At 60.4% G+C, this 24,520-nt stretch overlaps 1 protein-coding gene across 3 annotated transcripts; it reads left to right on the top strand.

The window, feature by feature from the left end:
• Positions 1 to 1,624: 1,624 nt before the first annotated feature.
• PPP1R12C (protein phosphatase 1 regulatory subunit 12C) lies at positions 1,625 to 22,937 on the top strand. 3 transcript variants are annotated; one of them, XM_057711270.1, is made up of 22 exons: positions 1,625 to 1,976; positions 6,137 to 6,267; positions 6,345 to 6,463; positions 11,851 to 12,010; positions 15,473 to 15,617; positions 15,709 to 15,783; positions 17,074 to 17,147; positions 17,228 to 17,355; positions 17,895 to 17,968; positions 18,212 to 18,370; positions 18,443 to 18,510; positions 19,110 to 19,247; positions 19,457 to 19,547; positions 20,470 to 20,553; positions 20,632 to 20,692; positions 20,847 to 20,932; positions 21,048 to 21,094; positions 21,175 to 21,268; positions 21,498 to 21,602; positions 21,924 to 21,974; positions 22,167 to 22,217; positions 22,299 to 22,937. In XM_057711270.1, the coding sequence occupies exons 1-22, from the start codon at positions 1,656 to 1,658 to the stop codon at positions 22,383 to 22,385; spliced, it is 2,349 nt and encodes a 782-aa protein (XP_057567253.1). In that variant the 5' UTR covers positions 1,625 to 1,655; the 3' UTR covers positions 22,386 to 22,937. The 3 variants fall into 3 exon arrangements, with proteins under 3 accessions (XP_057567253.1, XP_057567254.1, XP_057567255.1); XM_057711271.1 differs by having other exon boundaries at positions 1,626 to 1,976; positions 20,850 to 20,932; XM_057711272.1 differs by having other exon boundaries at positions 1,632 to 1,976; positions 19,164 to 19,247.
• Positions 22,938 to 24,520: the final 1,583 nt, after the last annotated feature.

The raw sequence follows: 24,520 nt of genomic DNA, 5'->3' as shown, positions 1-24,520 counted from the left end.
AGCATCCAAAAACAGCATACGCCGAGCCACAGACGTGATCACCAATACCCACAGTTACCACAGTTACGCACAGGCACAGAAACACACATAAATACAGGCACCACGACAGTGTAAGCATAATTTAAGCTCCCCGGAGAAGGAGGTGGGTGTGTACGTCGAGGGGGGTGTGCGATTTAGGGACTGCACACCCCAGGAGCCACCGGAACTGCTATCCCCTTTGTGTCCATCCCCGAGGGTCTCCGGGCCTCAGGGGATGTGCAGTTTATTTCTTTACGCAAGCCCAAGGACTTCAGAGTGGGTAGGGCTGCTCCGACATCCTTTGGGAAAAAAAGAAATCTCGCCTCTGGACTTGAGTGCCGTTCTTTGCGCTTTTTATGGGTGTTTGTTCCGGTCTCAAAGTGCCTGCCTCCTTCCCAGTGAGGCTTTAAGTGCAGGGTACTTAAGATGAGAATTATTTCGAGCTTGACGGTGCTCTATGTGGGGCAACTCGCCCCCCACGTCTAGTCGAACGCCTCGCCCTAGACTACAAACCCCAGCGTGCTTTGCGAGGATGCACAGCCTGGACTACATTTCCCAGCGTGCTCCACGCCCCAGAGGGCTAGCCGGCAGCAGGGAGGGCCGGTGCAGGCTCCGGAGGAGGTGTCATCGCAGACCCCGCCTCTTGGGTTCCTTTCCTGATGTGATCCAGGGGTTCCATCGGGGACTTGGGGTGCCCTGGGTCTCTGCCTGGGACCACATGTGCCTTTGAGGGCGTGGCCCCGAGGACTACGTTTTCCAGCGTGCCCAGCGGCCGCTGCCGTGACCTTTGTACCGCAGTCTTTACTTCCCGGAATGCCCTGGGCGGTCACCCACGGGCTGTCTCGGTTTAAGGGTGGCGGACTCAGTTTCCCACGGTGTCCTGGCGTCTCCTACCGCCTGGGGAGGTCTTTCATTCATTCATGCATGCATTCATTCAAAATACTACTTCCCATCGCGTCACTATTTCATCAGGCTCAGTTCTTGGCGCTGAGAAGACAAAAATCCCCGTCCTCTTGGGGCTTATTTCTAGTTGAAAGGAGCACACTAACTCAAAATAAACAAATTACGTGGTATGAGAAAAGCGGGTAGGGTGTAGGGAGAAATTAGTTCTATATCTTCTAGGATTCCCGCGCTCTCGAGTCTATGTCCTGCTAGGTCCCCAGGGGCCAGGTCCTCGTCCCTTGGAGGCCGTGAACTTCCCAGCATGCCCCGGGGCACACCTGTAGCCTTTGGACTCCATTTCCCAGTACCCCCAGGAGCATCCTCTCCATCTTGCTGCATTTCGAGGCCTCGGAGCCGCGAATTTCCCAGCGTGCCTCGGGGCAGACGGCGGCCGGAACGTTGCCAAGAGCAGTTTCCGCTTATGGACTCCATTTCCCACCCCTCCCTGCAGCCTTCCCCGAGGCGGTCGCCGTGAGCCTCTCCAGGCTGCGGACTCCGTTTCCCAGCGCACCCCGGGGCAGCGTGCTGACGTCACGCGCCGGGCGGGGGCCGGTAGATCCTTCGGCGGCGCCGGGCGGCGCGGGGCGGGCGGCAGTTCCCGGCGGCCCGGGGGCTGGCGGGCGGCGGCGGCGGCGGCGGCGGCTGGGGGCTCGGCGCTCGCTCGCTCGTTCGTTCGCGGGCGGGCGGGCGGCGCGATGTCGGGCGAGGACGGCCCGGGGACGGGCCCGGGGGCGGCGGCGGCGGCGGCCCGCGAGCGGCGGCGGGAGCAGCTGCGGCAGTGGGGGGCGCGGGCGGGCGCCGAGCCGGGCCCCCGGGAGAGGCGCGCCCGCACCGTGCGCTTCGAGCGCGCCGCCGAGTTCCTGGCGGCCTGCGCGGGCGGCGACCTGGACGAGGCGCGCCTGATGCTGCGCGCGGCCGACCCGGGCCCGGGCGCCGAGCTCGACCCCGCCGCCCCGCCGCCCGCCCGCGCGGTGCTCGACTCCACCAACGCCGACGGCATCAGCGCCCTGCACCAGGTCAGCGCCCCCGCCCGGGCCCCTCCCGGGGACCTGCGCCGCCTCGAGCAGCCTCCCTGCCCAGTCCGGAGTCGCCGCTGCCGGCCCCGGCCCGCGCCGTCGCTGCTGCCCCGACCCTTGCCATCCCGTGCCGGCCCTGTTTTCAGTCCCACCTATCTCCGGCTCCCTTCTTCCGATCCCGAGTCGCTTGAACTGACCCTGGTCTTTGCCACCCTGCGCCGCCCTCTCCCTGGACCCGAGCCACTGCTGACGGCCTCAGTCTGGTCCAGCCTCGTCTTGTCCCTTCGCGCTGCTCTGTCCCGGCCTTGAGCGCTCTGTCCTAGTCTCGCCTGTGCCACCTCCACCGGTGCCACCTTTACTCTGTCATCTCATGCTGGACCTCTTGCCTGAGTCTGTGCCATTGCCAGCTCCACCCGTGTCCGCCGTTTCCCCCTTCCAGGCAGGTACCACTCTCCTGTAGTAGCAGCATCCTCCTTCTTGGGCCTGTGCTGCTTCCTCCCTTGGTCTCTGGTTTGGGCCAAGTCTTTGGCTAGGCCCAGGGCCTTCCATGCCACTTCTTTCGTTCTTGGTCTGGGTCATCTGTTGCTGTCTAAGGATGCTCTTTCCCGAGCCCCTGCCTTCAAGGCTCTGTATTCTTTTTTTTGGCCGTGTCACGCATCATGTGGGATTTTAGTTCCCTGACAGGGATGGATCCCGTGCCCGCTGCAGTGGAAGTGCGGAGCCCTAACCACTGGGAAGCCGGGAAGTTCCGGCTCTGTATTCTTGAAGTGGATGCTCCCCTTGTCTGGGTCACCTCATGCTGTCTCGTCTGCCCCCCTTCACTCTCATGCCCTCTTCATTCTCCTTCTGGGGCCTGTGCCACCTCTTGTTTCCCACTGTAGGCCTTCTCTCAGGGATGTTTCTTCTTCCCCAGGCACCTCCTCTCCCTCTCCTCTTGCCTTGGCCAGGCCTGCATCATCACCCTTTATTTCTGGGCAAACTCAAAGTACCCACCTCTTCTTGGCTTTGGGCCACCTCTCTATCTTCTGGTCACCTTGTGTTTTCGGCCTGGATCTCCTGCTGTGGATTTGGGCAGCTTCTTCCTCCCATAGCCTGTGCCGTCTCTCCCAGCCCCCTGTCATATCACCTTCCCAAGGGGTCTAGAACCCTGTTACTCCTCTCTTTCCGCAGCGGGGCCCCCATGCCTTTCCAAAACACTCTGACTGCTGCCTCCAGGGTTCTCGTGAACCAGGGTCAGCATATTTCCTACAACCAGGGTTCTCCTAGTTCTGGGTGCTTTTATCACTACTCTTTCTCCAGTGGGACCATGAGGCACAAGCTATAGAAGAGCCTCTGCCCCCTCCCTCTATCCCTGAGGCTGCGTCCCTTCCAGTTTTCTCGAATTGGTCCAGTCCCCAACCCTCTCTTCCCTGCCAGAAACCTTAGGGTTTGGTTACTTTGGGGCCCAGAGAGGACCCTGGGAAGGAAACCTTGACAGGGGGCAGGGAAGTGGGGAGGAGCAGGAAGAGGCCCACTTCTTAGATTCCTGGGGATAAGGGCAGCTCAGCAAAGTAGAATAGTCCTGAGTTCTGATCTCAGCTCCTCAACGTTGTGGCCTTAAGTTAGTGTCTTTTTCCTCTGTGCCTCAAGTTTGTCATCTGTTAATGGGGCCAGTAGTCGGCCCCTCCCTGGCAGGGCTCTGGCGAAGGAGGGAAAACACCCCTCAGGAACCTCCGTGGGCATCCAGTTGGGGAGTTGCAGCTCCTGGTCCAAGTGCTACCCCTCCCTCCTTTCACTTTCCCCACCCCCAGGCCTGTGCCCTGCAGAGGTCCTAGTGTTCTCTGGGACATTTTCTTCCATCTAGAGGAGGGTCCCACTTCTTGAGGCCTTGCAGGGTCTCCGAGCGTGGCACACCCAGGAAAGGGGCCTCAGGTTTCACTGTCCCCCTTCCGAACCTTCCCAAAGGGGTTCCTGGCCCTGCTTTTCTTCCCCCACCCCCCATAAATTTATTTATTTATATCGTTGTGGTGCACGGTCTCCTCATTGCCATGGCTACTCCTGTTGTGGAGCACAGGCTCTAGGCACGTGGGCTTCAGTAGTTGCAGTGGCGCATGGGCTCAATAGTTGTGGCTCACGGGCTCTAAAGCGCAGGCTCAATAGTTGTGGCACAGAGGCTTAGTTGCTCCGTGGCATGTGGGATCTTCCTGGAGCAGGGATCAAACCCGTGTCCCCTGCATTGGCAGGCAGATTCTTAACCACCGCGCCACCTAGGAAGCCCCCTGACCCTGCTTTTCATCCAAGCCCCATTCCCCAGCCTCTCCCTTGGCCCAGACCCTGCAGGAGGCCACCCCAGCCTGGCCTGTCAGGTGGGATCCCTCTCCCACTCCCTGTACAGGCGAGCACTTGATAAACTCCCTTGCCTGGGCTTTGCAGGAGGCGTGAAGGATTAGGGTACCCAAGTTCAGAGAGAGGAAGTCCCCGCCTCAGGTCACACAGCCAGCAAGCCAGGGGGAGCTGGGGTTTGGGTCAGGTCTGGGTGTCTGGGACCAACTCGTGCTGATTTGCCCAAGACTGGCCTGGTTTTAGCATTGAAAGTCCCAGGTCCCAGAAAGCCCCCAGACATGCAAACTGGGACAGTTGCTCACATTGTCTGGGTGAGCCCTGCAGCTGTGGTATCTGTTCTGCATGGACCAAGTCCTCAGGCATCAGCTCGCTGCTCTGGTCATGTCCATAGGAGTTCTCGAGCCTCAGCCCCTACCTCAGGTCGCTTTGTCAACTGCTTGATGAGGCTGGTATACTCTATCCCCTCCCTGAAATCACTTTGTAATTAGTGGCCTGTGAGCCAGGTTTCTTAGGTCTAAACAGGGAAGGATGAGGGAGTCTGGACCCCTGGGTCTGAGGGATGAGGGGCTGGGGGGCTGGGCTCCTGGGTCTGAGGGAGGAGGGGCTGGGGGCCTGGACTCCTGGGTCTGAGGGAGGAGGGGGGGCCTGGATTCTTGGATCCCTGGTGCCCAGGCCTCAGGCATCTTTCACACAGATGCCTATGCCCGGCCAGGTCCTTGAAAGGGAAAGGCCCATCTCCCTCCTTGCCCCCCTCCCCCATCACCATGACAACGGAGTGGAAATAAACGGAGCCCAGAGTTCATCCCGTTCCCAGGGCACGTGTGGCCCCCCTTTCACAGCCTGAGTTTCCATGACTTCATGCTCTTGGCCCTCGTAGCTCCCTCCCCCTTCTCCAGATGGACGGTTTTGGAGAGGTGAGGGAGCTGGAGGGTAAGCTACCCTGAGGGCCCGTGAGTCCAGGCCCACTCCTGTCCTTCAGCCCCTGCTCAGGTCCCAATGCCCATCCAGTGCTCGCATGCACCCTGGGCTAAATCGCTTCTCTGGCCCCCACGTGGTGTGCCAGCTTGGGTAAGGGCTTTGTCTCCTGGAGCTTTGGTTCTTCCTCCATCAAACAGGACTGTGACAGCCGTACAACTGGGGAAGATGCCTGTTGAAGCTGCTCAGTGCAGCACCTTGTGCCTAGGAGGCCCTCAGGGCAGGGGAGCTGCATCTCCTAGGGCCCAGGCCCTGGACACACTAACTCAGCATCTCTCCTGGTGTAGGAGTCCTGCCCGGGACCCTCACTCACTCTGCCCCAGGTTCCCAGGGATCTGGTAACTTTACCAGCTCTGCACAGCCTTGGGCCCCAGGGGTCCAGCAGTCTCCCCTCCGGGTACAAGGCAGGGCCATGGTCAGTTCTTGTAGAGTATCTGTTGGATCTGAGGGAGGAGGGGCTGGGCTTGGACCCCTGGGTCTGAAGGAGGAGGGGCTGGGCCTCTTCCCTTTGGTTCATCACTGGAAGCCCCATCCTTCGGTGGTGACTGTGGGCTGCCTCTCACCTAACAAGCACCGTTCAGGATTCCCACACCTGGATGCGAAGCCCCTCTCTTCTCTGTCCAGCTCCTCCTCTCATGCTAACCTAACCACTGGGGGCCGGGTGGGGTGGTTCTTAAACAGCTGGGTGGCTGGAGGGGCCTCTGGGGGCAGAGTTGGTGCCTTCCAGGACCATCAGGGTCTTCTCCTTGAATGTCAGGGCCGCTTGTCCCTGGAGCTGTCTCGAGGTCCCGGCCGGGGTCCTGGCTGCCGCGCGTGCGGAGTCTGGACCACCGGATGAGGGTGACACCCTGTCCTGCCCCCAGGCCTGCATAGATGAGAACCTGGAGGTGGTGCGCTTCCTGGTGGAGCAGGGCGCCACGGTGAACCAGGCGGACAACGAGGGCTGGACGCCTCTGCATGTGGCCGCCTCCTGTGGTTACCTGGACATTGCCAGGTGAGGCGGGGAGGGTGGGCGGGGCCTGACGGGGGCGGGGCCCGGACCCCTCCGCCCTGACCTCGTCCTGCCCCCAGGTACCTCCTGAGCCACGGGGCCAACATCGCAGCAGTGAACAGCGATGGGGACCTGCCTCTGGACCTGGCCGAGTCCGATGCCATGGAGGGGCTGCTGAAGGCGGAGATCACCCGCCGAGGTGAGCCTCGGTGGCTGCTCTGGGGCAGGCCCTCCGTTTTCGAGGGCCCTGACTCTGTGCCTCCGTGTCCCTACTCGGGACGCGGAGGTGTGAGTCCCTACCCCCAGGGTTGCTTGAAACATTTAATGAGTAATTGGAGGAAGTGCTTGGCACAGGATAAGAGCTCAGACCAATGTTGACCCAAAGTGTCATTTTATCCTCTGCGTGCCTGAGGAAGTTGAGGTGGAGGCTCGTCCAGGGGTCCCTTACTGTGAGGTTGCAGGGCATCTCAGGAATTTTGCTGGGGGGAGGGGGGTAGAGGAATGCAGAGGCTTCTGGGGGCCTGGTAGCCCCAGGGTCCTCACTGTGGGGCCCAGGACCCCCTGAACTCTGTGTCTGGCCATGCTCATTTTTCTAGGGGAAGTGTGTGTAGCTTCTAGCAGGTTCTCACCTTCCCCCCGCCCCCCTAAAAATAGGCACCTGGGACCGGTTGGTATGCAGCGTGGGTGGGGACGGCCGTTGCCTGGCTGACCCGCGGGTGGGGGGCGTGGGGGCGGGTCGCGTGCGGGACAGCAAACGGCTCTGCTGCTTCACCCAGCCCCCCACCCGAGCCCTGGGTCACTGCTGTCGCTTCTGGAGCCTGGCTGTGCTTGTGACTGTCTCGTCCCCAGAGCGAGGCTGGTGGCAGCGCCGCCTGGTGGGGTGTGGGCGGGGCTCAGCGGATGAGAAGGTGGGAGCACAGGGCTGGTGGGTCTGGCGGGTAGGAGGTGCAGGGAGGCCAGCGAAGAAGAGATGCCGGGGCGTCCGAGGTGACGCCCAGATACCCGGCTTGGCTCTGGCTGGGTGGGACGAGGGCCCGCCCTCGGGCAGGTTGTGTGCTGGTGGCCGTGGGAGCCACGCAGGGCATGGCGGCGCTGGCGGGCGAGCTGAGGTGGGCGGCTGAGGGCTGGGAGCCCTGCTTTGGTTCAGGTGGATGGAGGCGGGAAGCAAAGCAAAGGCGGAACCGGGGCTTTCTCTCTCCTCTCCTCCGCGTTTTCATCTTGAACAACTTCAGACTCAGCCGCGGGTTTTGACAGCAGTCCGGTGAGCGCCCGCATGACCTTCGCTGAGGTTTACCTGGGGTTTTTAGCAGCTTTATGGAGACACAGTTCAGTGTGTACAGTTCACCCTTGGGAAGTGTACGCTCTGGTGTTTTGTTTCTTGTTGTTGTTTACAGTGTATCCACACTAAATGTGGTGCATCCATCACCACACTGATTTTAGATTGCTTTGGTCACCCCCAGAGAAACCCCACACCCCTGAGCTGTCACCCCTGACCCCCCCATCTCCCTCAGCCCTGGGAAATCACTCACTGACTTTGTGTCTCTGGATTTGCCTATTCTGGACGTTTTGTATACATGGAATCATAAAATAAGGACTCATGGGGTTTTTCAACTTTTTGGCACAATTGCCTGTACTCCCTCCCTCTCCCCTGGGAGTGGACCTGCCCCTGGTCCCTGCCTGCACCTGGTCCTCTGGTCCGCGTGTCACCTCGGGCTCCCGCCACCTGGATCAGCCCTAGCGACCTGCCGCCCTCCCCCCCCCCACCGCCAGGTCCCTTGTTTCACACACAGGTCCCTCAGCCTGGACCTGGTTATTTCTTCAGTTCCACATTTTTGGTAGAAACTTCTCAGCAAGTCCCTCCGGGAGACAAGCTCTGTCTGTCTGCCCTGTTCACCGTGAACCTCGTTCAGGGGGGTCGCCCAGGTGGCTCTACCATGAAGGCATCGTCCTCCCTTTGTAGTTACAAAGTAGTCTGCAGGGCAGTGCTTGGAGGCCAGCAGGGGGTGAGTGATCTGGACATCCTGTGTGTTTCTGCAGGAACTGCCCAGAGCTCACATCTTCTCACAGCGGCTGATACTCCCCTTGTGTGGGGCGAGGGGAAGGTTGAGGGATGTTGTCTTGTAGGACTGACCAGGCACAAAAGCCTGCGGTACTACTGGGAAGAGCCTCTGCTGTGCTGCTGTGGGTGGGACGCAGCCACCAAGACCACTGCAGCCACTGCCTCTGGAATCGGGAGACCTCTGCAACATAGCTCCACGATGCTTGCCTTCATACGGAAGTCTCAGTGGAGAGTGGTTGGCAGAATCTGTGTATTTTACCACAGTTTAAAGAAGAAGATGATTTATGGGCTTTATGGAACTGAGGTCTAGGACTTACATGGACTTTAGGCATGGTTTGATCCAGGGGTACAAAGTCCAGGGCATCCTTGCACCACTCTGCCGAGCTCTCCATTGACTTCATTCTTAGGCGGGTTCCCTCCATGAGGTGATGATACGTAGCGTGTCTCCTGGCAGTGCAGGCTGATACCCCAGTGGGACTAGAACTCAATTCCTCAGTCCCAGCCACAGTCTTCTGCTTGACGCTGTTAGGGCCCCCTGGGTCACAGACCTGCCCCTGAGCCAGTCACAGGGGCAAGGAGGATGGTCAGGCCGGGTGATGTGGCCGTCTGCGGAGCCGGGCAGTGGGCTTCGTCCTGTTGGAACCACGTCGGGTGAAAGCAGAGGTGAGGAAAAGGAGGACGTCATCACGGAGGAGGGAGACTGGATGTCGACAGGTCCAAGCAACAGCTCTGCTGCAGGTGGTGTTCCTGCTGTCCCTGGGCACAGTCCCGCACAGGACACTCTGGCCACTTCACTCAGAGGGCCGTGGTCAGACCCACAGAGACTTGGAACTGGGCAGGAAGGACACGTGAAGTGTTTCTGAAGCATCTGGAGCAATCCCACGTGGAATCCCAACATCAGGACAGCGGAAGTGGGGCGGTTACTCTCAGAGGTGGGCAGCTTTGACGGTCAGTTCCAGTGCTGGCCAGGCAGAGCCACAGCACCCATCTCTGGCCGGCGGGGTGCCGGTGAGCCCAGCCCCTGTGGGAGCCAGCGGGACAGCGTGGATTTTAGCTGGAGACCCTCATTCCCAGTGGTCCAGTAGTCACTCCTAGGCCCTCCAGTGGAGCCTTCCCACCTCGACTCCTCAGTATTGAGAGGAAGTGGCCAACACCAAAGGGAGAACGGATCATTCAGTAATATGTAATGGAGTGATCCAAACGTTTTAGGCAGTACTTTTTTTTTTGTTTTTGGCTGTGCCGCATGGCTTGCAGGATCTTAGTTCCCTGACCAGGGACGGAACCCGTTCTCCTTGCAGTGGAAGCTCGGCATCTTAACCCCTGGACCACCGAGGAAGTCTGTAAGCAGTAAATATTTTAGGCTTTGTGGGACATGCTGTCATGTTGCAACCACTCTACCCTGCTGCTGTGCTGGGGAAAACAGCTGGGGAGGATGTGTAAACGAGTGGGTGTGGCCGTGTTCCAATAAAACTTTATTTACAAACACAGGTGGTCGCCCAGAAGAGGCACATCCGCAGTGACAGGAAGTAGATTGGTGGTTGCCAGGGGCTGCGGAAGGACTGCTTAACGGGGTGATGAAAAGGTTTGGGTACGGATAGGGCTGATGGTTGCACATTGTTAATGTCCGAAAAGCCATTGAATTGTACGTCTTAAAATAGTGAAATTGGTAAATTTTTTTATGTGAGCCAAATAGGTGGCCTGCAGGCACAGGCCCCAGTTTGCCAGCCCCCTTTGTCAAGAGCTCTGCCAATAAACACAGGCGGGAGCTTCCCTGGGGGGTCTGGTGGTTCAGAGTCCGCACTCCCACGGCGGGGGGCACGTGCTCCATCCCTGGTCTGGGAACTAAGAGCCTGTGGGCCTTGTTGTGCCCCACCCCCAGCCCCAAAAAGGAAAAAAACCAAAACCAAACCAAAAAAACCACCCCAGGCAAATCTTGGCAAAAAGCAAAGCTGAAGGAGGATGCATTTGAACGTGCAGGGTACTAACTGTGGCTGCTGAATACTAGGTTGGCAAACTCCTCCCTTCCCGGCCGCCGCCAGGCGCCTGCATCTATAATAGGATTGCATGTAGGTGATTCCCTTTAAGGAGGTCGGGGAGGAGAGAGGGAGGGCAGGTCCCCAAGTCCCCAGCACACTCCTGGCCTCCATCCCAGCCTGGGCCTGCGGGATGGGCCCTAACCGACGAGACACTCCTGGAGTAGCTGCCTCTGGGAGTCCCCGCCAGCCAGGGCACCCTAAGGTGATCCCATTGGAGGTTAGTCCGAGTCCGCAGGTGCTATGGGGTGGCACCAGTGCGCAGCTGGACCTGGACGGAGCTGATTTCTGGGGTCCTACGTGTAGCCCCGGGACAGCATTTGCAACCTTATAGTAAGGATGTAACAAGTTCCCCTTTATGAAAGGAAATTCGTGATGGTGGTTACCTCGGGGGCCCCAGGGCAGGGCACACCGTTGCCTCTGTTGCCTTCTACTGCTGTAAGCCGAGTGGCCGGACACAGGGTTCTTTGCCCAGTGGAAAGCCAGTGAATCACAGGTGTGATCGAGGATTTCCAAGTAAGGTGGTTTTAAAAATAAAAACAGGTGAAGATAATTTTAGTAATATATTTTACTTAAACCAGTATGTCTAAGACATTATCATTTCAATATGAAATCAGTGTGAAAAACTATGCGTGAGCTGCCACACATTCCTTTGTTCTACACTTCGAAATCTGGTGTATTCTATATTTGTAACACGTCTCAGTAGCCACAGTTCAGGTGCTCCGTAGCTGCACGCTCCTGACGGCTGTTCAGCAGGACGGCTCAGCTCTGTGCAGCACTAGGGCGAGTGAGAAATTTCACAATCGAAAAAATAGCAGACAGTAATAAACTTCCCAGGAGAAAGAGCACACATTCCCTAGAAGAAACCGTTTTGACCTGTCTCAATAGTTCATATCATGCAAAGTACAGACTCTCAGCGACCGTCAAAAGGTAATATTCCAGCCTCAACAAGGCTGCCTGTTTTGATCCAAGATCAACTTATATTTAAGGTCGTAACTTGCCTTTTGCTTCCGTAAGTGCAGTGCCACTTTTCCATGAAACCAGTTGGCTACAGCGAGTGAGGAGGCATGCTTGCCTCTCACCGGAGTGTGCGGGTGACAGCGGGGAACAGCAGTGGGTGGGAAGGCGCCATTGCCCCAGTAGTACGGACACTGTTTAGTGGCTTTCTGCCGGCTTTATCCTACTCACGAGTGATAAAAGTGATAACGTGACAGAACACACGAAGATGCGGGGTTAAGGACTGTATCAGTAGTGACAGGAAAGACAAGATGTAAGACTCCTGTACCTCCGGCCTCCCAGCCCCCAGCAGTGACTCGGAGAACCCTTAGTGGAGCCCAGGGCTGCACGGAGCACCGTTGGGAAGTGACAGAACTAGTCCAGGTCCTCTGAGACTCTGAAGAGCACGTGGAGAAGAGGGACCAGGCCAGCTGCCCCCCTGTGCTTCCTGGATCTCGGGGTGGGGGTCCCACCTACTTCCCCTTCTCGTCCTCGCAGGTGTGGATGTCGGGGCAGCCAGACGGGCCGAGGAGGAATTGCTGCTTCATGACACAAGGTGCTGGCTGAACGGGGGGGCCATGCCAGAGGCCCGGCATCCCCGCACGGGGGCCTCTGCTCTGCATGTGGCCGCCGCCAAGGGCTACATCGAAGTGATGAGGTGAGCCAGGCTTGTGCAGACCTTCCTCCTCTCCCTGCCCCTTGCGCTGGGCCAGCCTCTTCCTTCTCACTGTCTTACACCTTCCTGTGGGTTTTGTTCATTGCTGCCCTATTCTAATTTATGTCCCTAAGGCCGTGCATTTCCCTCTACATAACAGCCTTAGCTGCATCCACACGTCTTGTTGTGCAGGCTTCTCACTGTCCTTCAATTTAAAACATTTTCCAACTTGTAATTTTCCTTGACCCAGGGATCATTTAGAAGTGCGTTGTTAATTTCCAAATACATGGGATTTTTCTAGTCATAGTTTCATTACAGGCAGGCCTCATTTTAGTGTGCTTCACCAACAGTGTTTTTTTTTTCACAAATTTAAGATTTGTGTCAACCCTGTGTTGTCAGATCATGGTGAACGTTTTTTAGCAATAAAGTATTTTTTTTTTTACCATATGTACATTGTTATTTTATTTTCAGACATAATGCTGTTGCACACTTAATAGACAACTTTGATAGGCACTGGCAAACTGAAAAATTCATGTGACTCACTTATTGCAATATTTGCTTTATTTCCATGGTCTGAACCCCAATACTCACTTCCTGGCTTACTTGCACTGTGGTCTGAGAATGGGTTCTCTATGGTTCCAAATTTCTGAAATTTGTGGAGGTTTGTTTTATACCCCAGTCTGTGTAAGCTGGAAAAGAATTGTGTTGTCAAGTACAGCGTCCTATGTAGGTTATTAGGTCAACTTTGTACTCATGCTATTTAAATCTTCTGTATCCTTAGTGATTTTTTTTTCCCATCTGCTTATTCCGTCATTTGCTGTGAGAGGTGTAGTAAAATGTCCCACTGTGATTGTGGATTTATCCTGTAGCTGTGTCAGCTTCTGTGCTGTGAATTTCAAGGCCAGGTTATTTGGTGCATATATATTTTAAATTGTAGTGTGTACTCCCTTCCTCTCCTCCTCACCTTGGTCTTGTCCATTTCTCACTGCCCCACCCCTTCCTGTTGGAGTAGTTGGTTCTACTTCTTATCATGAGGCTCCCCTACTCTCTCTTTATTTTCTCTCTCTCTTATGCGATGGTATATTTTGTATTTAGTATGTAAATGGAGTTCAGATGAATCCCTTTGTCTCTGCTCAGCTCTGTTAATGAATTTTTAGAAAGGTTATCCAGGGGAGCTCCCTGGTGGTCTAGTGATTAGGATTCCTGGCTTTCATTGCTATGGCCTGGGTTCAATCCCTGATCAGGGAACTGAGATCCCGCAAGCTGTGGGGTGCAGCCAAGAAAAAACAAAAAAAGGGAAGGTTTTCCAGTGAAGAACTTAAGAAGAGCCCTAACAACTCCAGGCTCAAGTCCTGGCTGCTTCCTCTAATTTAAAGGTAGAGTGTCTCATTTTCCATAGTTCCAGTGGAAGTCCTAGGTCTCATACTCACTGGGTTGCCTTGCACACCTGCTCATCCTAGGGCCGATCCCTGTGGCAAGGAGGATGGGACACTGTGCATGGTCAGTCCCAGTGATGTGCCCAGCCCTGGAGGCTGTGCCATCTTCTGCCCATGGCTTCCACTCCTGAGTCTCAGGTGGCTGCTTCAGCTCCTGCCATTGCATCTCCATCTCAGCCAGCAGGGAGGAGGGGGCAAAAGGAGCAAATGTCCCTTTCTTTTAAAAGAACAATTCAGAAGTGGTATACACACTTAATACTGACATCCCACTTGCCAAACACCACTCAGCTGGCCATTCCTAGCTGTGAGGGAGACTGGGAGATTCCCCTTCGGCAGGTGACCCACTGAAAGCTGGGTGCCGTTATTAAAGGGGGAAGGAGTGTCAGTATTCATGGGCAGCCTCATTCTCTGCCGTAGAACTGAAACGCTCTGGACTTAGAGATACTTATGGACTATAATTTCATTTCCGCCTCTTAGTATGGGTTTACAGCTAGATCTATGACTGCAGTTTTGGAAGAATGTAACTGACATTCTCCTCATTAAAGATGAGTGGCAGAGGAGAGGTTTACATTTCACTCAACACTTACTGAGCACCAGCTGTATGCCAGGCCGTCTTTTAGGTGCTGGGGGTACAGCGGCAAATGAGACAGATCTGGGCCCATGTGCAGTTCGCAGCCTTGTCGAGGAGACAGACAGATGAGTGACCGAGGAAGCAGGTCACCCCACGTGGCCCTGAGTGCTCAGAGAGGGGTCCTCAGCCTCCACCCTGGTGACATGGGGCTGGATAACCCTGGGGGCCTGTCCTGTTGATGGTGGGACATTGAGCAGCGTCCCTGACCTTCACCCACTAAGATGCCAGGAGCCACACCCCACCGCAGCCATGACGACCAGGCACATCTCTGGACATTGCCCAGTGTCCCCTGGGGGTCAGCGTTGTCCGCACTTGAGAACCACTGGCCTAGAGGGACATAAACAGGGCAGTAGGGGAAGGCGAGTGTGGTGGGGGGGTCCCTCTGCGAGATTTGGTGAGGAGCTTGTGACCGCCAAGCGGTGGTCACACGCTGGCCACACTGGCCGCGTGAATTGCTGTGATGCCCCGAGAACACTCACCGGGCAGAGAGAACAGCAGGGCGGGCGAGGTGGGCGTGTGCTTGGAGAAGGAGCGGGACGCCCAGCGTGGCTGCAGCAGAGTGAGCTCTGGGGCCCCACCGAGGAGCTTTTGTTTAAAACGGTTCTTTACAAGATACCTCATCTCTCGGTCTTTCCCACTTTGCTTTAGCTCTTTCTCACTGACACAGAACCTGAATGCAGTTCTCTAAAAGCAGGCGTGTCTACTCTTAGCTGAGTTTGCAGAATTGCCCTGGACTTCTAGCCAGATGGTGTGATCTAAGGTGGCGGTCCTCTCCCGGGAGAGAATTGTCTAAGCAGGGGTTCCGTCTTGGCACTGGTGGCATTTGGACCAGATTGTTCCTGGCTGTGGGGCCGGCCTCCGCGCGGTGGCGTGTTCAGCAGCATCCCTGGCACTGACCCACGGATGCTTCTGGCACGCACCCCTACGTTGTGACAGCCAGAAGCACCTCCAGACGTTGGCCAGATGTCCCCAGGCGGCAACATGGTCCCGGTTGAGAACCGCTGCTCTGAGCTGGCGGGTTCTTGGAACAGTGTTGCCCCCAGGCCACCGCTTCTGGGGTCTCATCCTTTCCCGAGGCTTGGGTGCTGGGGAACCCCCGCCCCCACCTCCTCTGGGGCTGTCCCACAGCCAGGGGTGATGGTCAAAAGAGTTGACCCCTGCAGGTACAAGGAGCAGGGTTCCAGAGGCCCCCTGCTAGGCCAGGGAGGGGTCAGAGCCAGTGGCAGAGGGGGTCACTTTGGGAGGGGGTGCCTCGGGGCTGTGGCTCTTTACCCCCGGCCCAGGACTGTTTTCGGTACTGTCACAGCTGGTACTGCCACCACAGCACAGCTGGCCGACCTCAGCCCTTGACCCCGAGCCCCTGTCCTGGTCCTTGACTTGAGCCTCCCTGGCCCCCAGGCTGCTCCTTCAGGCCGGCTACGATCCAGAGCTGCGGGACGGGGACGGCTGGACACCGCTGCACGCCGCGGCCCACTGGGGCGTGGAGGACGCCTGCCGCCTGCTGGCGGAGCACGGTGGTGGCATGGACTCACTGACGCACGCGGTGAGGGCCAGGCCTGGGTGGGGAGACCGGTGAGGGGGCGAGAGGGCCCCCCACCTCCTCCTTACCTGCCCTTCTCCCCCTCCCCACTCAGGGGCAGCGTCCCTGTGACCTGGCGGACGAGGAGGTGCTGAGTCTGCTGGAGGAGCTGGCCCGGAAGCAGGAGGACGTGAGTCTCTGTCCACAGCCGGGAGGGGGGGCCTCCACATCCCTGGGGACCTGCTCTTCCCCGGTTGGTGACTGCTGCCCAGCGGGGAGCCATGAGGAGGGCCACAGCCGGGCCCTAGGGGGAGGCGGGGCCTGGGGCCCAGGGGGACCTTGGGATACAGATGGGAGTCGTCTATCCAGGCTTGGGCGGGGCCTCGTCACCCCTGGGATGCCCTGCAACCAGCACTGGGCCGGGCCTTGTTGCTGGAAAAACGCAGAATGAAGGGGTGGGTGGTGTGGACTTGGGGTCTCAATCCCAGCTCTGCCATGGATTTGCTGTGTGAGCTCAGGTCAATCACTTAACCTCTCTGGGCCTCAGTTGCCTCATCTGTAAAATGGGGATAATAGCATGTGCACTTTATGAGTTACGTGTGCTGTTACGTGGAGTATGTATTATGCTATGAGTGGTATATGTGTAACCAAACAAAAGCATTCAGAACCCTGCCTGGCACACAGGAAGCGCTCTTAGGTAGCAGGAAGCGTCTCTTGAGGCCTTCTGGGGGCCAGGCCCTCTACCTGGAGCTTCTGGTGAGCGGCAAGTAGACAGGGCCAGATCCTCTGTTTAAAGCTTGGCTGTGGCGACGTTGAGGGAGATAGATGGTCGTGCTTCCGGCTTGGTGGACTCAGGCAGCTTCCCCGGGGGCCAGGGCTCGCACCGTTGAGGGAGCAGCCGTGCAGAGGCTCGGGGGTGGGGGATTGTGTGGTACCCGGGTCGGGAGAGGGGCAGACCCTGAAGGGCTGGAACGCCAGGGAGGAGCAGTGGGAGAGTGGGGCGCGGGGCCCTGGAGGGCGGGTTTAGTGGGGGAGGCCGGGCCTCTGAAAGGCGGGGCACAGACAAGGCCCGAGGGTGTCTGGGAAGGGAGACCTGCAGCACACGAGGTTTGCTAGCAGGGGCGGGGGAACGGCTGTGCAGGCTTCGAGGTGTGAGGACAGGGCAGGCCCGGAACTGCGCCCCGCCCTGTGCCCGCGAGCAGGCCGGAAGCAGGGGCCTGGCGGCCCGTGTCTGGGTGTGCTGAGGGGTCAGGGAGCAGTGTGGGCATGTTGCCCCAGGGAGGTGGAGGCCAGGAAGCCCGGAGGCCCTGTGAGTACTGGACGACTCACTTGAGACCAGGGCACCGTGTGTAGGAAAACTCAGTGAGCCCACGAATCGTCCGAGTCCCCCCGTGCCGCCCCGCCCCCAGCACAGCTGTGCGTGGGACTCCGCAGGGCCTGCGTGTTCTGCTGCTCCCAGCAGCCCCCTTCCCCCTTGCAGCTTCGGAACCAAAAGGAAGCCTCCCAGAGCAGGGCTCAGGAGCCCCAGGGACCCTCCAGCAGCAGACATCGAAGGTAGGGGAGAGGTGCCCGGGGGGCAGGTGGGCTGGAGGCTCCCCAGGGCTTGGACCCCAACGCCCTCCCCTTCCCACCAGGAGTTCTGTATGTCGTCTGAGCAGCCGTGAGAAGATCTCCCTCCAGGACCTGTCCAAGGAGCGCCGGCCTGGGGGGGCAGGGGGGCCCCCCATCCGGGATGAGGATGAGGGAGAAGATTGCCTCTCAGGTGAGGAGCTGGGGGCTGGGGTCCTGAATCTGGAGAGAGGTGGGCTAGGGTCCTGGACCCCTGGGTCTGCGGGAGGAGGGGCTGGGGGCCTGGACCCCTGGGTCTGAGGGAGGAGGGGCTGGGGGCCTGGACCCCTGGGTCTGCGGGAGGAGGGGCTGGGGGCCTGGACCCCTGGGTCTGCGGGAGGAGGGGCTGGGGGCCTGGACCCCTGGGTCTGAGGGAGGAGGGTTGGGGGCCTGGACCCCTGGGTCTGAGGGAGGAGGGTTGGGGGCCTGGACCCCTGGGTCTGAGGGAGGAGGGTTGGGGGCCTGGACCCCTGGGTCTGAGGGAGGAGGGTTGGGGTCCTGGACCCCTGGGTCTGAGGGAGGAGGGTTGGGGTCCTGGACCCCTGGGTCTGAGGGAGGAGGGTTGGGGTCCTGGACCCCTGGGTCTGAGGGAGGAGGGTTGGGGGCCTGGACCCTGGGTCTGCGGGAGGAGGGGCTGGTGCTCAGAGGCAGCTGGCCCAATTCTTGTGACTTCTCCCTCTTACTACACTGTAGAGCCACCCCCTGCAGAATCCAGAACGCTCAATGGGGTCTCCTCCCCGCCACCCTGTACCCCCAAGAGCCCCATGGTGAGTCGGGATGCCTGGAGGCCGCGCTGGCCTGGGGGCTTGGGGGGCGCTATAAAGCCTGGAAACCTCGTGTCAGGGCAGGTGGGGTGAAGACTGCAGTTCCCAGAATCCTCTGGGACAACCGACTGCCTTTTTCTGGCCCCCCCCCCCATTGTCGTCTGTTGTGGTCCTTCTCAGGGTAACCCTTGAAGTTCCTGAGAACTAGGACCCTTTCCCTGTAACTGAGACCTTTCTCTTCTCCAGACCCCTCCAGAGGCCCCCTTCTTCAGGCGCGTTGGCCTCCAGAAGACGGGGAGCTCTGGGGCCCTAGGTCCCCCGGAGAGGCGGGGGGCCGAGGGCGCCGCAGGGGCTGGGCCGCAGCGCTCAGCCTCGTCCTCGCGGCTGGAAGGGGCCTCCTCTCAGGTGAGCGGGATGAGGGCCGGGGGGCCAGGCCCTGCCTCGTCCAGGAGAGTAGCCCCCCTCCTCTCTCCGCAGGCCAGGGAGCCCCGTCCGGCCAGAATTACCCCCACCGCCTCCCAGCAGGTGCCGGAGTCCTCCGCCCCGTGAGTCTGACGGCAGGGCCCCTCGGGCTGGGGGCCGGGCTGCGTTCCTGTCTTGTCACCTTTGCTCTCGGGGGTCTGGTGCCTGCCTCCCGCCACGCTTGGCCTCAGTTTCCCCTTTGGTGCATCCAGTAAAAGCGCACAGTGAACCTTCCGAGGCCACGGTGATCCGGCCCCCCATGGCCCCCACGCCCTCTCCTACCCTCCTTTCTGACACCGGCTGGCTCCTGCCTGGGCCCTTCACTGCGGCTCCCCTCACACCCACACGGCTGCCTTCCTCCCTCTCTCAGGTCTGTTTAAACGTCAGTGTCTCAGGGAGGCCCACCCCCCACTGTGCTCCCTGCCCCAGCGTCCGGGCTTGCACACCTCTGGTCTCCCATCCTTGCTGTGTCTTTTTTTCTCCAGAGTACTTTATCCTCCTGATGTATTATGAGATGCACGGATCTTTCTGTGGTTATTGTTTCTTTTGCTTGCATCTTTTCTGTTCAGATTTGACTCACGGGGCAGAGACAGTTTATTTCTTTTGCTTCTTGCCGTGTGTCTGGTGCCTGCCACGTCGCACGAGCTCGAGTAATATTTGCTGATTGAATGAATTCACACAGGTCTGAGCTCTCCAGGCCTCCTCCTCCCTTGGATAACTCCACTCCTCCCTCCAGGATTCCGGAGCCTGAGTCCCCAGTGAAGCCAAATGTCCCCGTAGCCTCTGCAGCGCCCCCAGCGGACTCCCGGGACCGCCGGAGGTGAGGGGAAGAGGCCCGGGGGCGGGAAGCCACTGTCTCCCCAGCTGGGAGACAACTGCATCACCCCGGAGTCCCAGGGCTTGTGGGGTAGCTCCCAAGGGAGAGTGTGTCCCAGCGTCGGTGTTGAGGTTCTCTGGCCGAACCTGACTCTCCCGAGGGTGTCATCCATGGGATGGGAACCCTCTCTGAGGTCAGGGCCCTTCACTCAGGTCCTACCAGATGCCCGTGCGGGATGAGGAGTCTGAATCTCAGCGGAAAGCTCGCTCCCGCCTCATGCGCCAGTCTCGGAGGTCCACACAGGTGTGGGATGGGGCCCGGACCCCTGGGTCTGAGGGAGGAGGGGCCGGGGGCCCGGACCCCTGCGTCTGAGGGAGGAGGGGCCGGGGGCCCGGACCCCTGGGTCTGAGGGAGGAGGGGCCGGGGGCCCGGACCCCTGGGTCTGAGGGAGGAGGGGCCGGGGGCCCGGACCCCTGGGTCTGAGGGAGGAGGGGCCGGGGGCCCGGACCCCTGGGTCTGAGGGAGGAGGGGCGGGGGGCCCGGACCCCTGGGTCTGAGGGAGGAAGGGCCGGGGGTCCGGACCCCTGGGTCTGAGGGAGGAGGGGCCGGGGGCCCGGACCCCTGGGTCTGAGGGAGGAGGGGCCGGGGGCCCGGACCCCTGGGTCTGAGGGAGGAGGGGCCGGGGGCCCGGACCCCTGGGTCTGAGGGAGGAGGGGCCGGGGGCCCGGACCCCTGGGTCTGAGGGAGGAGGGGCCGGGGGCCCGGACCCCTGGGTCTGAGGGAGGAGGGGCCGGGGGCCCGGACCCCTGGGTCTGAGGGAGGAGGGGCCGGGGGCCCGGACCCCTGGGTCTGAGGGAGGAGGGGCGGGGGGCCCGGACCCCTGGGTCTGAGGGAGGAAGGGCCGGGGGCCCGGACCCCTGGGTCTGAGGGAGGAGGGGCCGGGGGCCCGGACCCCTGGGTCTGAGGGAGGAGGGGCCGGGGGCCCGGACCCCTGGGTCTGAGGGAGGAGGGGCGGGGGGCCCGGACCCCTGGGTCTGAGGGAGGAGGGGCCGGGGGCCCGGACCCCTGGGTCTGAGGGAGGAGGGGCCGGGGGCCCGGACCCCTGGGTCTGAGGGAGGAGGGGCCGGGGGCCCGGACCCCTGGGTCTGAGGGAGGAGGGGCCGGGGGACCTAGACTGTGTCTTGAAGGGGCTGGGCCCTGAGTCCTGGACCCCTCTCCATGCCAGGGTGTGACTCTGACAGACCTTAAAGAAGCAGAGAAGGCCGCAGGAAAGGCCCCAGAGCCAGAGAAGCCGTGCCTACAGGGCCTGGTGAGAGGGGTCCGGTGACCCGGCAGGGAGTGGTACAAGATGCCCTTGTCCTCTGACCCCCGTACCCCTTTCCCACAGGACCCTTCCCGGCGACCCCGAGTCCCTGGGGTCGAGGACTCTGATGGCCCTGCCCAGAGAGGTGAGGTCTGGTCTCTGGGAGGTCGTCCTCCTGGGCCGACCGGATCCCTCCCGCTGCGGTCTTCCCGTTTTCCTGGGGGTGGGGCACAGGGACCCTGACCCTGCCGAGGGGACCCCGCCACGGGTCACTGGGCTGATTCCTGCCCCTCCCCCAGCAGAGGCGCCCGACGGGCAAGGGCAGGGACCACAGGCCGCCAAGGAGCACCGCAAAGTGGGCAGGGAGCGGAGGGGACCAGCGGAGGTGAGGGGGGGTCCCAGGCGGGGCGAGCGGGGGCTGTGGGCGGGCCTTGGAGGCAGGCGGGGGGTGGGGCCGAGCTCCCGTCCCGGCCTCGGGCTGAACCCACCTCCGCCCACAGGGGGAGGAGGCGGAGCCGGCGCCTGCCGACCGCAGCCCAGAGTCCAGGTACGGGGCGGGCAGGAAGGGTTTGGGCTGTCTGTGGGGCCGCGGCGCCTCCCATGACGCCCGCCTCGCCCCCACCCCAGCACTCCCGAGGGCGGCCCCTCATCCCGCAGGCAGCCGGACCTCAACCCAGAACCGGAGCCGGAATCGGAAGAGGCTGACGGAGGCTTCAGGAAGGTTCGCGACCCCACCCCCATGATGATGCCATTAACTCACCCCCACAAGTTGGCTTTACTGTAGCTGCCTGCTCCCCCTAATTAGTGGCTCTGCCTGACCGAGCCGGGCATCCTGCTCCTTTCCGGCTTCGCCTGAGCCGCATTCACCTCCCCCCCACCCGCCCCCACACATACGCCGAATCTGACCGCCGACAAGCTGACCCCAGTGTCCCTCCTCCCGGGGCCCCCAGCTGTACGCAGAGTTGCGCAGTGAGAACGAACGACTTCGTGAGGCCCTGACCGAGACCACGCTGCAGCTGGCGCAGCTCAAGGTGGCGCTGGAGCGCGCCACGCAGGTGAGGACGCCCAGGCCCTGGAGGTGGTGGGAACTGGCCGGATGTGCCAGGGCTGCCTCCGGATCGCTGGGAGGCGGGGCCAGAGCGGCCGGGGGAGGGGCCTGAGTGGTGGGCTAGGACCCTCAGGAGGCGGAGGACCCTGGCAATGAGGGGGGATTAGGGGCGGGGCTGGGGCCTCAGAGGCGGGGCCTGGCCCGAGAGGGGCTGGGCTTGTGGTCCTGAGCAGGGGCCTCTCCCCCGCCCCCCCGCTGCTGGTTTCCCCTTCTGGCTGTTGCAGTTTGGATGCTTTTCTGACCCCTGCTCTTTTTCTGTCCCCACCAGAGGCAGGAGCGATTTGCAGAGAGGCCTGCCCTTCTAGAGCTGGAGAGATTTGTGAGTAAGGGTGGCTGGGGTGGGGCCCGATGTGTCCCCAGCCTTACAAGCCCATGCGGGTGTGGATGAAGAGGGCCACAAGGACCTCCTAACCTGCTCCTTTGCCCTTTCCCGACCTCTCTCAGCCATACTTGACCTCTGGCCTGCCCCGACCCCCAGTCCCTCGCCCTCACCTTCCCCCGTTTATTCCAGGAGCGCAGGGCCCTGGAGCGAAAGGCAGCGGAGCTGGAGGAGGAGCTGAAGGTGAATGTTACTGGGAGCTGAGGGGTGGGCGGTGGCTGCCGCCTGCCCAGGGCCGCCCGGCTGACCCGTCCCACCCCGCAGGCCCTGTCCGACCTCCGGGCTGACAACCAGCGGCTCAAGGACGAGAACGCAGCCCTGATTCGCGTCATCAGCAAACTCTCCAAGTGACTCTGGAGGAGGCCCTTCCCCCGCACCCATATTTATACAGCTGCTTCTGCCACACGCACCCTTTCCCTTGCGTGAACACGAGTGACAGGGCTCCCGGGGGAGTCTCTGAGAAGCCATAACCTCCCCTTGGGACCTCCAGACTGGGAGGGGAATGCAGAGTCCCCAGGAGCCAAGGGGGGCCATCCGAGGCCAGGATGGAGGCGGGAGGCCGAGCCAGGTAGGGGGACGTCGCTGAGGGGGGACTGGGGCTGGAGGTGGGACCAGGAAGGAACCGAGGACCAAGAAGCACCAGGACAAGAGTGGCTGCCCAGAGGTCCCCCTCTCACGTGTGATGCCACCCTCGTCACTCCTCCCGCTCCTAAACAGGGATCCGAGAATGTGCCAAGAGTCCCGCCGGCCTCGGCCAGGCGGGCCTGTATATAGGGTCCGTGTGCAATAGGGAGGGATGTCTTCTATTTTTTGCTGCCCCCTCCCCGCCCACCGTCCGGGGCAGGGGGAGAAGGTATTTTCGAGACAAAGCACAGGCACCACAAATAAAAGTCGTGAAGTTGCCACCGAGTGACTGCATCCTTGGCTGGAGGTGGGGCGCCACTTCCCGCTTCTGTGCTGGGGCTGTGGGTGCCCGTGAGCAGGCCACTCGACCGTGTGTGTGTATATGTGTGTGTGATGGGGGGGGGGGGGTTGCTGAGGGATGGGAAGGGGCTTCAGGAAGAGTGGCCAGTCGGAGCAGGGCCCCGAACCAGGGCTCACGTGGCCACAAGTTGGCTTGGTGCGGAGCAGGCAGGGTCAGCGGGCGAGGGAGGAGGGGCTGTGAATATGGGCCGAGGAGCTTGGGTCTTGCCATCACCGCTTTTAAATCAAATTTGAGTCAGTTGCCAACAGGTAAAATTTGGGGTCGTTCACGTATCAGAGTCTGGGGTTTGGACTTAAGTGAATACATAGGCGTCTGGCTGTGCGCTGTCCAGCCCCGCGCGGCAGCAGTTGGCTGGAGCCGAGCAGGAGCCACATCCCCTAAGTTGGGGGCATTCGTTCCTTCACCCGCTCCTTCACTGCTATTCTCCTTGCCAGGCCCTGGCCTACCTGTTGGTGGTACAGTAGTGAATGAGGCAGGTGAAGATCCGGTACATTTTAGGAGGAGAGGCATGAGGCATCCAGTGACAAAATGTGTTGCTGGTGGTGGTGCGGCGGAGAGAAAGCCAGGCGGCGGGGGTCCGGGTGGGTGTGCGCGAGTGCAGGAGCCATGTCTGGCCCAGCGCTCTCATTGGCCCTGACGGGGCGTGGCAGCCCACGGGGGACAGGGATTGGTCTAAAACGGGGGCCCCACTGACTGTAACAACAGATGTCAGGCTGTGACACTTTGTATAGGGTGGTCAGAACAGGCCTCACTGGAAAGCCTGCACAGGCAGATCCTTGAAGGTGTCAGGTGACGAGCCATGTAGGTATTTGAGGAAAGAGTCTTCCGGATGAGAACAGCGTGGGCAAAGGGGTAAAAATGTGACTGAAACGTAGGGAAGTAGCAGGAGATGAGGCTGGAGACGTAAGGGCTGGCCTTGTAAGGCCTTTTTTTTTTTTGTCAGGCTGAGGTCTGAGGGATCTTAGTTCCCCAACCAGGGATCAAACCTGTGCCCCCTGCAGTGGAAGCACAGAGTCCTAACCACTGGACCCCCCCTAGGGAATTCCCAGAGGAAAACTTTTGTTTTGGAGAACTGCTTGTCTCTGTGGTTCTTTGATTAGAAACGGGCTGGGGCACCAGGCGAGAGGTTGAAGGACGATTAGACACTTGCTAGGGCCAAGGGCATTCTGGGCTTAACGAACAGCACGCACCTAGGCGTGGAGGCAGGAAGAGGGGACCAGAGAACTGCACCCAAGAAGCTGGTAAGCCTGGCCGGCCACAGGTCCTCAGATGCCGAACTGGAGCTTGGACTTTATCTGTGGGACATGGGGAGCCAAGGGAGGTGTGTGAGCAGGGGAGAGGGTGGGATTGAGGTGGGGAGGGATCTTGGAGAGCCGATACGTCCGGTTCTAGAAGGAGGCGTGAGGGGGCTAAACGGGCTGCGGATCAGCTCCTGGCGGCCCCGCGCTGTGCCTCTGGTCGCTTGCCGTCTGATTTTGGAGGGCGCCATGTGGTGGCTCAT

The sequence above is a fragment of the Hippopotamus amphibius genome, chromosome 16, assembly GCF_030028045.1.
Source record: "Hippopotamus amphibius kiboko isolate mHipAmp2 chromosome 16, mHipAmp2.hap2, whole genome shotgun sequence".
Classification (NCBI taxonomy): Eukaryota; Metazoa; Chordata; class Mammalia; order Artiodactyla; family Hippopotamidae; genus Hippopotamus; species Hippopotamus amphibius.
The sequence above is the reverse complement of the archived record's forward strand: the minus strand, read 5'-3'. Positions and strand labels throughout refer to the sequence as shown.